This window comes from Danio aesculapii, chromosome 24, assembly GCF_903798145.1.
Source record: "Danio aesculapii chromosome 24, fDanAes4.1, whole genome shotgun sequence".
NCBI classification, from domain to species: domain Eukaryota; kingdom Metazoa; phylum Chordata; class Actinopteri; order Cypriniformes; family Danionidae; genus Danio; species Danio aesculapii.
Window position 1 is genome coordinate 30,514,192 of NC_079458.1, and position 15,741 is coordinate 30,529,932.

The 15,741-nt window shown below is 33.3% G+C and overlaps 1 protein-coding gene across 6 annotated transcripts in view; it reads left to right on the forward strand.

Moving 5' to 3' along the window:
* eya1 (EYA transcriptional coactivator and phosphatase 1) overlaps positions 1-15,741 on the forward strand; it is a 92,836-nt gene that overhangs the window by 13,854 nt on the left and 63,241 nt on the right. For 4 of the 6 annotated variants that reach the window (XM_056450420.1, XM_056450422.1, XM_056450423.1 and 1 more), the window contains 3 exons: positions 5,454-5,531; positions 11,981-12,047; positions 14,121-14,266. In XM_056450420.1, the coding sequence (XP_056306395.1) occupies positions 5,454-5,531; positions 11,981-12,047; positions 14,121-14,266 (291 nt within the window). The remainder of the gene's footprint in view (positions 1-5,453; positions 5,532-11,980; positions 12,048-14,120; positions 14,267-15,741) is intronic. The other 2 variants (XM_056450421.1, XM_056450425.1) reach the window with 1 other exon arrangement.

Here is a 15,741-nt window from a genome sequence, read left to right on the forward strand (position 1 = left end):
CGGTTGCCCCCATTGGAGTTTGGGAGCGGTTGGGTCAAACACTTTTTATTACACCACGCATTGCCTTGACATATCAATTATGCTGCACGTCCATGCATTCCACATTTTACTCATGCCATTAAATCCCTTTTTTTTTTTTGCCTGTTTTGCCATTTGATGCTACATAAACCCCTTTCGGTAAGAAATTAAGTGACTAATGATCTTAAGAACAGACTGTTAGATGTTATTTACTGTAAAATGTTGATTTTTCATTGTTACAAAAAGAAGAAACTGTACTACCATGCAACACTTTGGGTTGGTTAAGCTCTCAATGGCTGCATTTATTTTAAATATATTACATTTTATATGTAAATGCAATCTATTCATGTGAACAAGCTGAATTCACTTTTAATCTGAATTCGATAAATAATATAAATTCAGTATAATTAAATATTATTCTGTCACACAATCCTTTAGAAAGAATAGTAATATAAAAACATCTTAGGCAGACAGACAGACAGACAGACAGACAGACAGACAGACAGACAGACAGACAGACAGACAGACAGACAGATAGATAGATAGATAGATAGATAGATAGATAGATAGATAGATAGATAGATAGATAGATAGATAGATAGATAGATAGATAGATAGATAGATAGATAGATAGGGTTAGTTAGTTAGTTAGTTAGTTAGTTAGTTAGTTAGTCAGTTTACCAGACAGATAGTTTACCAGGGGTGTGTTTCCAAATACCATCGATAGCCAACTAAGTTCACAAGTTTCATCGTTACAAACATAATTAATTGAATTGAGATTCCCAAATCCATCGTTCCAATGAACATTCGCAAATTGCGTTGCAAACTTGTATGCTTGCAACTACACATCTAGAGCTGTAGTTAGAAGCATAGTTCCTGGCTGTGTTCTATTTCATAATCCCCTCTATGCCATATTCATTCTGAATTTGCCAACATTTAAACTTGAAATGATTAAAGAAACATTAAAGTCATCTCTCTTTATTTGCTTTTGAAGTATCTTTTTACAGTTCAGTTTTATCAATCTTCAGATTGACAATTGCGTTCCCTTTGCAGCACTCTTTGAAAACATTTATGCCATTTTGAACACAGCCATGGCTCATGACGAAAGCTTTAAGTGACCTACACTGTAAAACCCAAAAAGTTAAGGTAACTCAAACCAACAACAAACCAAAACAAATTCTCTACTTCTACAATTTGACACATTCAAGCCACTGATCTAATTAAATACCTCATTACTTCAACATAAATGGAGTAAGTTCACAGTACTCATATAGATTAGTTTTATAACTCAAGCCATTTGAGGAAACCGATTGCTACAAACGATTTAAGTTAAAAACTAATCTATACGAGTTCTGTGAACTTACTCCATTTAGGTTGAAGTAATAAGGTATTTAATTAACTCAGTGGCTTGAATGTGTCAAATTGTAAAAGTAGACTTAAAAATAAAAATAATAATTAATTAAATAATAACATTAATAATAAAATAGTAACTATAATAATAATTATTATTAGCTAGGATTTCTCTTTGTTTCTTAATGAATAGACTGTAAATTAGAACCGTTAGACTAACGATTTATAAGGTTTACATATGAGATTAGAATACGTGCTAGCTAAGTTATTTTATGTTTTAGAATAGAATTTGTAATGTTCTTAATAATATTTGTAAAGGAAACATATGCCCTATATGTGCCGTTTACATATATTTCAATTAATTTGCAAAATGAGTGCATGTTTTTACCAAAACTAATATTGTATTATTATTTTTTTTTTGTTAATGCGTGTGCATCTGAAACAATGAAGGTATGGGGCACCAAAAAAGGTATGGGGTTTTTCTCTAAAGAAGTTGTTACTCCATCCTGTTTAGAGCGCCATTATGGACTTTTTACATTAACGTTCAAACAACAGATCTGCGACAAAGCATCTACGGTTTTGGGAAACACTCGTCACTACATCGTACTATGATAGTTCAGCCACGAGTTATGTCATTGTTTGGGAAACGCACCCCAGGTCAATCTTATATGCTTAGAAAACATTAAATGCAAGCAAAACGTCTTTATATTGTAAACGTCATTATATTGTAAAATGTTAAAATATAGGTGGAATGATGCTACGTAAATTGTCATTGAGTGAATAAGTGATCAGCTAAATGTTATTTAATACTTTAAATAATTCAAAACTTTGTGCAGACAAAAACCTATAATTTTTTCAATGATGGCAACATGGTATAAAGATTTCAAAAGCTATTTTAATGCTATCAATGACATGATTTATAAACATTGTTATAAATTATTATACATTTATATAAATGGATAATAGTCATTTTTTTTTCTTACACAATAAAATGAACAGGGCAAATTTGACCCGTATAACCTGGAGAGCTTTACGCATTTAAACAGAAATACATTTGGTACAGCCATTGCCCTTAAATCAACTCAAGAGCTGTGTGTATTGGAAGGGAAGTGTCTTATTTGTAAAAGAGATTAGCTTTAATTGTCTGCCTCTCCTGTGAGTTTCCAGGACAGAACTGTCGAAGCCTGAAAGCTCTATTATCTCAGTAGAAACCCCACTTCATCACACCACTTTTACAAAAACCCAACCACACAATTATCCACAATGTGACTCAAAGAAACTATCCAAATAAGCACTTTATAGCACATGGGTTGTTGACATGACTTTGCGTTTTTATTGTCACACATGACAAAAATTTACCTTTTGTTATAAAAAAACAGCTGTTTTCAAAACTGCCCTATAGTGTGACAGCCTCAGGCATAGTTCAATAAATACTTCATTTTACAAGTGGCTATTTTAGTAAATATCGATCACTTTTTTCATCCATATATTTATAAAAACATGAATTTGATACATTTTGTCATTAAAAACATGTACTCTGGTGTGACACTATGCAAATTATATATCAGGCATATCCACAGAAAACTAATGAACCCCATTCAAGATCAAGAGACTGAAGCCGCCCGTGATGCCCATGACATGCAATTGTTGTCTCAGAATATTATACAAATTAAATGTTGTCCTTTGATGTGACACTTCTATTTATTGAAAATGTCCAACAAGTCTGACAAGTCATATATATATATATATATATTATGCACTAGGGATGCTCCAATCGTTCGACCGAGACACACGTGCATTCCCCTATATTATACAAAGCCTACAGCAGCCACAACACCTGAGGATGTAAATGACGCATGGGGGCATGAGCAATCAATGCGCTTGCGTCACAACAGCTAACATATATACAGATGCGGTGCGACCTGTACAGTCTATTGGTGCGACTCGTGTGAGTGATGGTCTTGTAGCCAATGCATATCCAGTGTTTTGAGCTGCTGTGACGCGAGCGGAGCGATCGCCCCTGTCTAGTGTCTCATCCAACCTTATGACCTCATCCAGAAGCTCCCGGAGTCTCCCGCATATTCATATCAGCCTTGCGATCCCCAAAAATTTGTTAAAAACCCGGAAATCAAGACAGCCTGGTGGGCAAGGGGGTAGAACAATTGCCTCACAGCAAGAAGGTTGCTGGTTCAAGCCCCGGCTGGGTCAGTTGATGTTTCTGTGTGGAGTTTGCATGTTCTCCCTGTTTTCAAGTGGGTTTTTTCCAGGTGCCCCAGTTTCCCCCACAGTCCAAAGACATGCGGTACAGGTGAATTGAATAAGCTAAATTGGGCGTAGTGTATGTGAGTGTGTACAAGAGAGTATGGGTGTTTCCCAGTGTTGGGTTGTGGCTGAAAGGGCATTCGCTGCGTAAAACATATGCTGGATAAGTTGGCGGTTCACTCCGCTGTGACGACCCCTGATTAATAAAGGGTCTATGCCGAAAAGAAAATGAATGAATGAATGAATGAATGAATGACCCAGAAAACATAGCAACAAGAGTGATTGAGCAAGACAACAGATCGCGATGAAGCATAAGAATTGGTACTTAGTATCGGCCGATTACCATGACAAGGAATCGGTACTCGGTATCGGCTGCAAAGACCCTGATTGGAGCATCCCTATTATTCACATGTTCATATTAAATAAATAGCATATATGAAGATACACAGTAAACATGTTGGGTTCCAAACAATAGATTTGTGTTGGGATAACATGAAGGAATAACTTCTTTTTATGAATTATTATTGTTTAAGAGGATTGAACATAAAATAATTAAGTTGTCCCCCCAAAAATCTCAGGAATGACACTGTAAAAATGCTGGATTCCACACAATTGATGTCGGGGCATCATGAAAAAATTAATTTAACTTATTTTTTTACAAATATAAGTAGATTGAACATAAAACAATCAAGTTGTCTCTAAAAACCTCAAGAATTGTGTTGTTTCTGCTCATTTTAAATAAGTAGTCCAAACAAACAACAAAGGTATTTTTTCAGTGTATGTTGTTTCAGCTTATTTTAAATATCTCGTTTAAATAAAAAGCAAACATAATTTTACGTGTACACCTCAAAAGAAATATACTGCCACTTGTTCAAACTACTTATGTAAAATTTGATTCTTGAGATTGTTTTAAATCCAATCCATTTAAATGTGTTAACCTAATCAATTTGTGATGGAGCAACCTAAATGCATTTTTTACAGTGTAAGTGTCCAACAATGAAGATAAATCACTCACATTCATATTGCTATTTGTATATCATTATAGCTTTTTTGGCATTTTTGCTATCCCTGCAGGCACAGCACGTCAACATGACGTTATGTTGATGTTGCACTCCAACGTACCCCAACATCGTGGGGAAGTATGTTTTTGTTTGGAAATGAAAATCGGATTGACCTCAGAACCCAACGTCAGGCCGACGTCAATGTCCAACGTCCAACCTAAAATCAACCTAAAATCAACCAGATATCAATCTAATTATGTTACACCTTGTTGTTGTGTGGACGTTACCACTATGACATCCATCAGACGTTGGATTTTGGTCACTTTCCAACACAACCTAAAATCAACCAAATATCAACACAATTTGACTTTGTTATTGGACGTCAAAATAGTGTTGTCCTTAGACGCAGGCTAGACATTGAATTTTGGTCACCTGACGTCATGACCTAAATCGCACCTATTATTAACGTCTTATGATGTCGTGTGACTGCTGAGATGCCACACCATAGGACTTTTTTTCAGTACAGTTCAGTAAACATATATGAAAAACTGTAAAATAACTGATAAACTTAGTGACCCTTTATATTTTCTCAAACACTTCAAACTATACATAGATAACTATTTTGTCTTTTTAGTTTTACAAATTTGTCAACTACCTATATGCATATGTTTATTATTATTATATATTTTTTTTTTTGCCCATGCGTTAGACTTACACAATAAGTATGTTGATTTTACAAGCAGAAAGGTGTTTGTGAGTGTAATTGACCACAGGTTTTGCTAGCGCTGTGTCACTAATGCTTTGCTTACCTTCTGTTTGCAGTTAAAACAGAGCCAATGAGCAGCAGTGAAATCGCCACCTCTGTAGCAGACGGCTCTCTAGACAGCTTCTCAGGATCAGGTAAGTCTCACACACACACATACACAAAGACACACACACACAAACACTCACAGACTGGTGGAGATGATCCTACAGATGGGATGTGATAAGCAGAGGCCCAGGAAGTGTCCCTGTGGATGGACTATAGTAGCTCTCATGCCAGCAGGCGTTGAGTTATGACCCTCACAGCCCCCCTCAACCCACATAAAGAGACACCCTGTCCTCGGGGTCTTCACACCCTATAGGTTTTAGACCCAAATGCCTTTCTAAACCACTGAATGACACCTGATTTATATGTGTGAATGGATAGTTTAGTCAGATATGAACATTTAGGTATTATAAGGTATATTCATGCACTCAGAATTTTATGTTTGCTGTATGTTTAAACTACTTATTTGAAAAGGAGCTGAAACAACATAATTCTTGTTTTTTGTTGTTGTTTTTTTATTGGGGATGGGCAACCTAATTGTTTTAATTAGAATAATAATAAAAATAAATTCTTAAAAAATAATAATAATAAGTTGGCTTAATTCGTTCATGTTGTCCTAACACAAACAGATTGTGTGGAACCCAACATTTTTTACAGTGTGCAGTGTACATACTTTTCTGTTTTTCAATAAATAAAACGGTCACGATTGTCCAAATAATAGCAGATAATTTAAAAAGAAGGAATGAAAAATCTAAAATAATGTACAAAAAAGTTGCAAATGTATCACAGAATGGTTAAAACATTGTATATATCCATTGGATATACAACAGGGTTTGTTGGAAAACCATTTAAAATGTAACAAAAAGAGAATAACAATAATAAAATGTTTTGCTCATGATGGCCCATATGATAGTCTTTATAAAAAAAGTTGAAAATGTATCATAGAATGGTTACGACATTGAATATATTTCTTGGATATACAATAGGGTTTGTGGGAAAACAGTTTAAAATGTAACAAAAAGTCCTGCCCATGGTGGCCCATATGATTCAAAATTCATACCCATTTATATTCAAAAAAGTTGCAAAGGTTTCACAGAAAGGTGATGCATGGCATGTACAGTTGAAGTCAGAATTATTAGCCCACCTTTTATTTATTGTTTTTTCAAATATTTCCCAAATGATGTTTAACAGAGCAAGGGAATTTACACAGTATGTCTGATAATATTTTTTTCTTCTGGAGAAAGTCTTATTTGTTTCATTTCGGCTAGAATAAAAGCAGTTTTTAATTTTTAAAAGACATTTTAAGGTCAACATTATTAGCCCCTTTGAGCTATATATTTTTTTGATAGTCTACAGAACAAACCATCGTTATACAATATCATGTATAATTGCCCTAACCTACTTAGTTAACCTAATTAACATTGTTAAGCCTTCAAAAGTCACTTTAAGCTGTATAGAAGTGCCTTAAAAATATGTAGTAAAATATTATTTACTGTCATCATGGCAAAGATAAGATAAATTGGTTATTAGAAATGAGTTATTAAAACTATAATGTTTAGAAATGTGTTGAAAAAATCTTCTCTCTATTAATAATTCAACTGTATTCTTGAGAAAACAATCCAGAATTCAAGTATTTTTATAAAAAAATCTGTGCATGACTGCACTTTTATGAAATTCGATTTGCACAGCAAAATGCGAAAATGTATTAATGCATGGGTCACAAATTTAATTCCTGGAGGGCTGCAACGCTGGACAGTTTTACTCCAACCCTAATCAAACACAGCTGATCCAAATAATCAAGTTGTTCAAAAGAGTCTCGAACATCTTGATTAGTTGCATCAGCTGTGTTTGATTAGGATTGGAGCAAAACTGTGCAGAGCTGTGACCCTCCAGGAATTGAGTTTGAGATCAATTCATTCAGGCATTCATTTTTGGTTTGCTTTGCATTAAAGCCTGCAACAAAAATATAAAGTATAATTTAACAAAACTATGGATATTTGTATTTGTCCATGACTTTTAGCAAATCTAGTAATACTGTACATTAAATTTTGACTGGTTTTCCACCAACCACTTTTGTAAAAATGTCATGAAACTCTTATAGCTTGAGAGTTAACATGAAAGCTAAATTTAATAATACACTAAATTTTGACTAAAACCAAACCAAACACTATTGTATCAATCCAACATTTAATGTTTTGTTTGTGGTTGTTTGTCTTTGTGCTCAAATGCACATTCGTGGAACTGTCTTCCAGGTCACTATGACTCTTAAAGTCCAAAATTGTATATAATATTTATTACACAGGAAAGTTGTGGTTTGTTTTTTCTCCAAACACTGCCATGTACACCACTAAAACACTTGGAATAAACAGCATGTGTTGCATGGGGACATTCTGTGATACTTCTGCATGTTTTTTAAAAGTTTAATGCTGCTACTAATTGTCATCAACATGGATGAGTGTTTTATTATTATTATTATTATTATTATTATTATTATTATTATTATTATTATTATTATTATTAAATTGTGCTTTAAAAAATAACAATTAAGGGCAAAAAAGCACTGGAACAACATCAGGATAAATAAATAATAACCAAACTTTCATTTCTTGGCTCAAAACAATAATAAAGTTTGCTAACTGTAAGACAAGATTCGTCAATTTGAAATGAGCTGATATTAAATGCCTATTTGCACTTCATTTTTAAGAAACCCAACCAATCATTTCGGAGCCACAAATCCGTCTCGCTTGCACCGTGTCAAAAACGTTATACTCTCAATGGTCTATTTCCAAACTAAAGCATACAAATTTCGGTAGGTCTATTCATTATTACAGACTCCTCACGTTACTTACTAAGCAAATGCGAGTAAGTACTCTTCATGGAGTATTACATTCCTGCTAATTTGTCTTATTTCCCTACCTATTTGACTAAGTACCTGATACCTTTATGTTAGAGTCATATAAATCACGGCTCGGACTTCTATCTCTGACAATATGAGTGAATTGAGGTCATTCGAGACGCTTTTATGCTCTCGGGACGCAGCAGAGCAGAGGTTCAGTGTTTGTCCAGACCAGGTGCTGAAGTGTGGGGAAAAGACGCTGGTTTCAAGGCCCAGAGAATACAGTTACAGAGAGAGCCAGAGCTCCTTAACTAACCCGTACTTTAGATGTCACTGCCAATTATACACACGAGGCAAGACAATCGCAATATCCGTAATGCCTCCATCCTAAAGGAAGACATCCAAGCCCTGCGAATGGTGTTGCACGAGGGATATTAATTTTAGCAGTCTAAAAATGGCAACATGCAGCCTATTAATATTAATAGTAAAAGTAATTATTGAAAATGTTACATTTAATTCTTGGAATTTATTATTATTATTATTATTATTATTATTATTATTATTATTATTATTATTATTATTATTATTATTATTATTATTATTGCTATACATTATCACATAAATAATCATTATCACAATGCTATCACATTATTCTATGACATCAAAAGTTTATTGTACAAAGTAATATAATGCATATTACAGTAATAATAAACAATATATAATTTATTTGAAACCTTGCATTCTGTGATTTTTTTTCTTATATTATTCTTATATCTGATTATATACTTATATTACAGAACTATACTACTAATAAATATGAATACATAATAGCATGTTATATATATATATATATATATATATATATATATATATATATATATATATATATATATATATATATATATATATATATATATATATATATATTATACACCCCAAAAAGAATATTTTTGCTGCTTGTTCAAAATACTTATTTAAAATGAGGTGAATCAACACAGTTCTTCTTTTGGGGACAACTTAATTGTTTTATGTTCAATTCACTTAAATTTGTAAAAACAATTAAGTTAACTTAATCAATTTGTGTTGAGACAACATAAAGGAATTGTGGGGAACCCAGCATTTTTTACAGTGTAGTACTATGTTTGTGTACTGTATATAAAGTTGTGTTCAAAAGTTTACACACCCCTTAAATAATTTGTTGAATAATTTGAACAAAATAAGAGAGATCATACAAAATGGATGTTATTTTTTTTAATTAGTACTGTCCCCCGAGAAATATACTTTACATAAAATATGTTTACATGTAGTTCACTACATAAAACTCTAGCTGAAATCATTAAAATAACCCCTTGCAAAAGTTTACATATCCTTGGTTTTCAATACTGTGTGTGGTTTCCTGATGATCTACGAGTGCTTTTTCTGCATTGTGATGGTTGTTTATGAGTCTTACAAGTCTAAAGATCAGGGTAAATTGCATTTAATTTGTGTTCCGGAATGAATCCAAGCATTTTTGTTATTTCGTTATTTCCAAAGGGCAGTGCTAAATGAAGGAAAAAAGATATTTCAACAAAATAAGAAAAAATGGATATCTTCATCCTGTTTATAAGTTTTCACCTCACATCTCTTAACGCATTGTGTTTCACTCTGGAGCATCAGTTAGGGTTTGAACTTTTTTAACAGTCCCTCAATTGTACTCGGGACAGTACTAAATAAAAAAAATAACTTGCATTTTGCATGATCTCTTATATTTCGTTCAAATTATTCACATTTAAACAAATTCTTCAAGGGGTATGTAAACTTTTGAGCACAACTATATTTATACAGTTGACGTCAGCATTATTAACCCCCCTGAATTATTAGACCCCCTGTTTATTTTTTCCCCAATTTCTGTTTAATGAAGAGAATATTTTTTCAACACATTTTTAAACATAATAGTTTTAATAACTCATTTCTAATAACTGATTTATTTTATCTTTGCCATGATGACAGTAAATATTATTTTACTAGATATATTTCAAGACACTTCTATACAGCTTAAAGTGACATTTTAAGGCCTAACTAGATTAATTAGTTTAACTAGGCAGGTTAGGGTAATTAGGCAAGTTATTGTATAATGATGGTTTGTTCTGTAGACTATCGAAAAAAAAAAAAGCTTATAGGGGCTAATAATTTTGACCTTAAAATGGTTTTGTAAAAAATTAAAAACTGCTTTTATTCTAGCCAAAATAAAACAAATAAGACTTTACATTATTTGGGAAATATTTAAAAAACAAAAAAGAATTCAAAGGTGGGCTAATAATTCTGACTTTAACATATATATATATATATATATATATATATATATATATATATATATATATATATATATATATATATATATATATATATATATATATATATTGTATAATATTATAAAAATAATACTGATAAAAATGTATTTTTACTACTTTTTATATTACTGCTGTTGGGAAAAAAATTACAAAGGAATTTTTTAAACATATTTTTGTGTATTTTTCTTTTCATTAAACAATTGTATTTGCATTGCTTAAAGATGATATATTAACTTCTATTAACTACTAACTCAACTACTGTTGAGTGTGATATATGTTTAGCATAGTAATGGAGCAGTTTTGTGGATAAAGATTGTCTAAAATTAACTTGAGCTCTGCAGCAAAACTTCCTGTGAGCACAGAATATTTGCAGTTCAGAAAGTCTTATGCTTTTAATGTTGTGCAGAGAGTTCGTAGAAAAAGAGGACGTATGTATGGGTGCGGCCAATGGAGGAATGGAGAATGATTGACTAGTGACTAATTTCACTAAACTCCACCTGTTAATATCAGCTGCCTATATAAGTTGAAGTCAGGAAATGAAAACTGTTGCGCACCCCTGAATGTAACTCTTGCATTGCATTGAAGATAACAGAATTCTGTGAATCGAATGATTCATTTGTATCCAATAAATTACTAAGATTTTTGACATTAAAGAAAAACCTCTCCTGACCTTTTTATTGAGAACGCATGGAATTGATTAGTTATTTCAACAATGCATAATTATATCAATTACATTCTGTTGCATAATAAAGTAATAAAATTAACTCCTAATGATTTGAAATAAGATATTTTATATTGTAGCTGTTGTTAAGTTGTTCCTTTTGACAACTAACTTTTAAAGGAACGTCAATTTGAGCGCAAGTTCCCAGACTTAAGCCATGCATTCAGTGTCACATCAGCGATCTCATGTTGCTCTGCGGTGTTTGTGTTGCTCGCTGAATGCGTCTCCACACCGTCATTAACTGCTGGGAACCAAAGGGCCGGTATGTGTCTAATGAAGGCTCCTTATGTGCACTACTTACCTGTAATCAGGCCTGCTGATTTCCTTCATTGTACAGTCCACTTTAAAGCCCCCAGCGTCCACAACCATACATCATTCACCAGACACCAGGCCTTTCCATCCTATGCAGGATTTAATGTATACAGTCAGCAGAAAAGCGCTCGCATATTACCTGATTATTTTCCTTTGCTATTGCTCTTAATTTTTCAGCCTAAAATAAGGTTAGTGAAATAAATAGTGTAATGCAATGTAATTACTGTTTCCTTGGATTCCAGAAGTTCTGTTGGCAAAGAATAATATTTGTCTTATGCTTGAATATGTGCTTGCCTCTTCTTATTTTCTTTTTTCTTCTTCTTTTTTTTAAACTCTCCACAGCCATTGGAACCAGTGGCTTCAGCCCAAGACAAACTCACCAGTTCTCTCCCCAGATTTACCCTTCCAAGTAAGGCTTCTTTTATTTTTCTTTAAAAAATAAGCAGCATCCAACTTCATTTGGGCCTTTAATTAGATCCTTCTGTCAGATTCTGGACTCTCCGGACGCTTTGTTTTCATTGATGTCTGCAGCCCGCTGACTCCAAAATCTGTTGTAATTATTATCTTGTGAAAATTTCCCCTGTGATTTATTTTCCTTTCGCAATGTATATCAGCTGCTTAATGGCTGGATTTCTCTCTGTTTCACAGCTTGGCCAAATATTTATGATTAAGTAGCAGAATCACAGATAATTTGTCTTTGAGCAAATTTCACAATATGGGATTTCGGATCAAAATGCAAGTCTCAAAAATAGCAGATCCTAGCCACATACCTATGGCATTATTAATATAGGATTCTTAATCCCGATGTACTTAGTTTTTTCCATATAAACTATTGCTTACACCTGAATGATATTTCAATCTTCTGTAAATCAAGATAGAAAGGTATGATTGATGATTAATGACATTTTTTTGCAATCAATCAATCAATCAACCAACCAATCAATCAATCAATCAATCAATCAATCAATCAATCAATCAATCAATCACCTATTCACACATTCCTTAGATTCAATATGTCATCAAATGATTATTTCTCTATTTATGCCTGACAAGATTATTTATTTTTCTTTATACAAACTATTGCTTACACCAGTGGTTCCCAAACTGGGGGTCGCGACCCCTGCGGGGGTCGCAGAATAATTTCAAGGGGTCGCGAGAGTTATTTAAAAATTGTGTAATTTTCAGTGATTATAATAAATATTTTTCAGTATTACAAGTGAAAGCTAATATTTTCAGATTTTTAAAAAGATATTACTGATTCATAAAGTATTTAGGACACATTCGGGCAGAATGCATCTTTGTACTTGGAACGCAGCGCTCAGGAACAGTTTAAAACTGTTGTCATGTCAACTTGCTGCAGTAAACAAAGCCTTCAACGCTTGCCCCGCCTTCGCGCTCTTCTTATTGGCCCACTGCGCTAAGAACTGAACACGAATGATTGGTTAAAATCAGCTGTCAATCACTCAGTCAACGCCTCCTGTCTTCAGATGACAGGAGCTACAACCGCGAAAATGTAAAGCGCTGAAGACGAGAGAATGACAACAACACTGACAGATTTTGTCTTAGAAACACATAAAGCTACAAATATTGGCACATCTGATTACTGATCATGTGCTGAATGTTAATCCACCAGCTATACTTATTGAAGAGTGGATAAAAGACCTCCATTGGCTTCAAGTCTGCCATGAAAATAACTAGCATTCACTGTAAAGTCTGTGGGATATCTTTTGGGATATCCGTCCGTGTATCTTTTGGTCACTCAATTATGTTATAAAAATGTCTTTTCTTGTGATAACGGGATTTCATTAAGACATATTTTCCTCACGCATGCATATTTTTTTTTGCTTGTTAGTTTTGATTAGTGTTGATTTTCAAATGCAATAAATCTGTTTATAAAACTTGTAGTAACAGTGCGATAATTGGTGGGAGCCACTAAATTTTGGCTGGTGCGTCTACATTTTTAAAGTTAGAAGCACCAGTGTTACCAAGCAAAAATGTTAATTTCGAGCCCTGTAATTTATAGTAAATATAGTTAAAATATTGTGAACAGCTTAAAAAAAAGCTATTTTTATTGTTTGTATATGCTTTGGTAGTGGGGGGTCGCGAGTTCTTGACGATCTTACAATGGGGGTCGCGGGTTTAAAAGTTTGAGAACCACTGGCTTACACAATCAATGAATCAATCAATCGATCAGTTGATCAATCTACCAATCAATCAAATAATTAACCAATAGTGTATGGCAACATAATAAAATTTACTAAAGAAGTTATCAATTAATTGTTTATTTTATTTAAATAATCAAAATAATTTCAATGCATAACGTCTGCATGCCTGTCCATTTCACAGCTTTTTAAAATATTTCTAATTAAGTCTGAAATAAAAATATTTCTGAATCACAGCGAATTTGTCATTGAGCAAAATTTCACAATGTGGGTTTTTGAGTAAAAATGTATATCTGTCTTTTCTCTTTACTCTCAAATAGCAGACCGTATCCACATATTCTTCCAACTCCTTCCGCCCAGAATATGGCGGCATATGGACAGACGCAATACACCACAGGAATGCAGCAGGCTGCTGCTTATGGCACGTACCCTCAGCCAGGCCAGCCCTACGGGATTCCTGCCTATGGTAACCAATTCCTCCTAATGCATTAAAGCTTTGCAATTTAGATTGTGCTTTGCTTTTCACTCAAGCAGATAAAACTGTTTACCTTGCAGATACATTTAGTAGTGTTTTTGTTATTATTGGTTGCATTTATTTAGAAACTAATTGATTTGTTACTGTAAAAATGCACTTATTAAGTTAAAATGTTCTGTGTAAATTTTTTAACAGTTCCTAACATATTTTAAATGTTTTGGTTTGGTTATATATTGATTTTGTTAAAGATGCTCCATTGTGGCCTGTAGTAATTTTAAAACATCAACTAAATAATATTCATGAATAAGTTTACAATGATACAATGAGAAATCATACATTAAGACACAATTTAAATTTAGCATTCACAATTTGTACAGTAGCATATCTCCTCTGGCCTACTAATATGCATAAGACCTACTAAATATGGTTGGAAACTTTGCTTTATTTTACTTTTACACAGAATGAAGGTATTGTGTATATTACCTATACCAAAAGTCTGAATGTTCTTCAACCTCTATGTTGAAAAATCACTTCATGTCAATTGTGTCACTTCATTTCCATTTACATTACAAGTCTTTTTCATGAAAGCCCTATATCCCAGCGGCTACATTGATGTCAAAACAACAAAACTTCTAAACAATTGGATATCAATTGATTTTATGTCAACTGATGTAAACTACATTGACATTAATTTGACATCTAACATAGTCATCAAAAATTTACTACAGAATTGTCCTGTTCCAAAATTTTTGACACCAATGTTAATGTCAGTTCGATTTTGTTTTGTAGAGATACAAAATCCAGTGTAAATTTAAAATTTGGAATTTAAGCTTTTCTTATAATACCTCATGGGTTGTGATTATGGTGATCAAAGTGGCATCATTGTGTGGATGTCAAATCGATGTTAAGGTTTTGACATCAAATCAATTAGCATTTTTCAGTTTTATATCACTTTGATGTCAAGGTGCCTGCTGGGATAGCAAATTTAAAAACTTACATTAAGCCAATCACCAGGCTCAAGCTACTGCTTATCTCAACCTTTAACAGCTCCATTTCCTACCTTCATTAGAAACGTGTGACTCTGCTGACCTTTTGTTTTGCATTTGCAGACTCAGTGACTCCTCCAGACAGTTGCTAATTTTATGCTAGTTCGACAGATATGAAGATTTGAGTTCATCGTCTACACCCTGAGCCCAACTCCAGCTAGAAATGTTTTCCTAGCCTTGTGAAACCTTAGTGAAAATATGCGCACAGATAATGCTGTTTAGGTAGAACAATCCCCAGAGTTCGCATGTTTGTTTGAGTGGAAGCAAATCGCAAACCTGCACTGGGCCTGATTCAATCTAATCCAAAAATCAGTTTGTTTTAACTCCGACTAGCAAATTTCTTGGAAATCTGTGCGCAGGAAACTCTTCAACGCAAAGGTTGCTTGAATTGAGGCCCAGTGCAAAACAAGCCACTTTTGT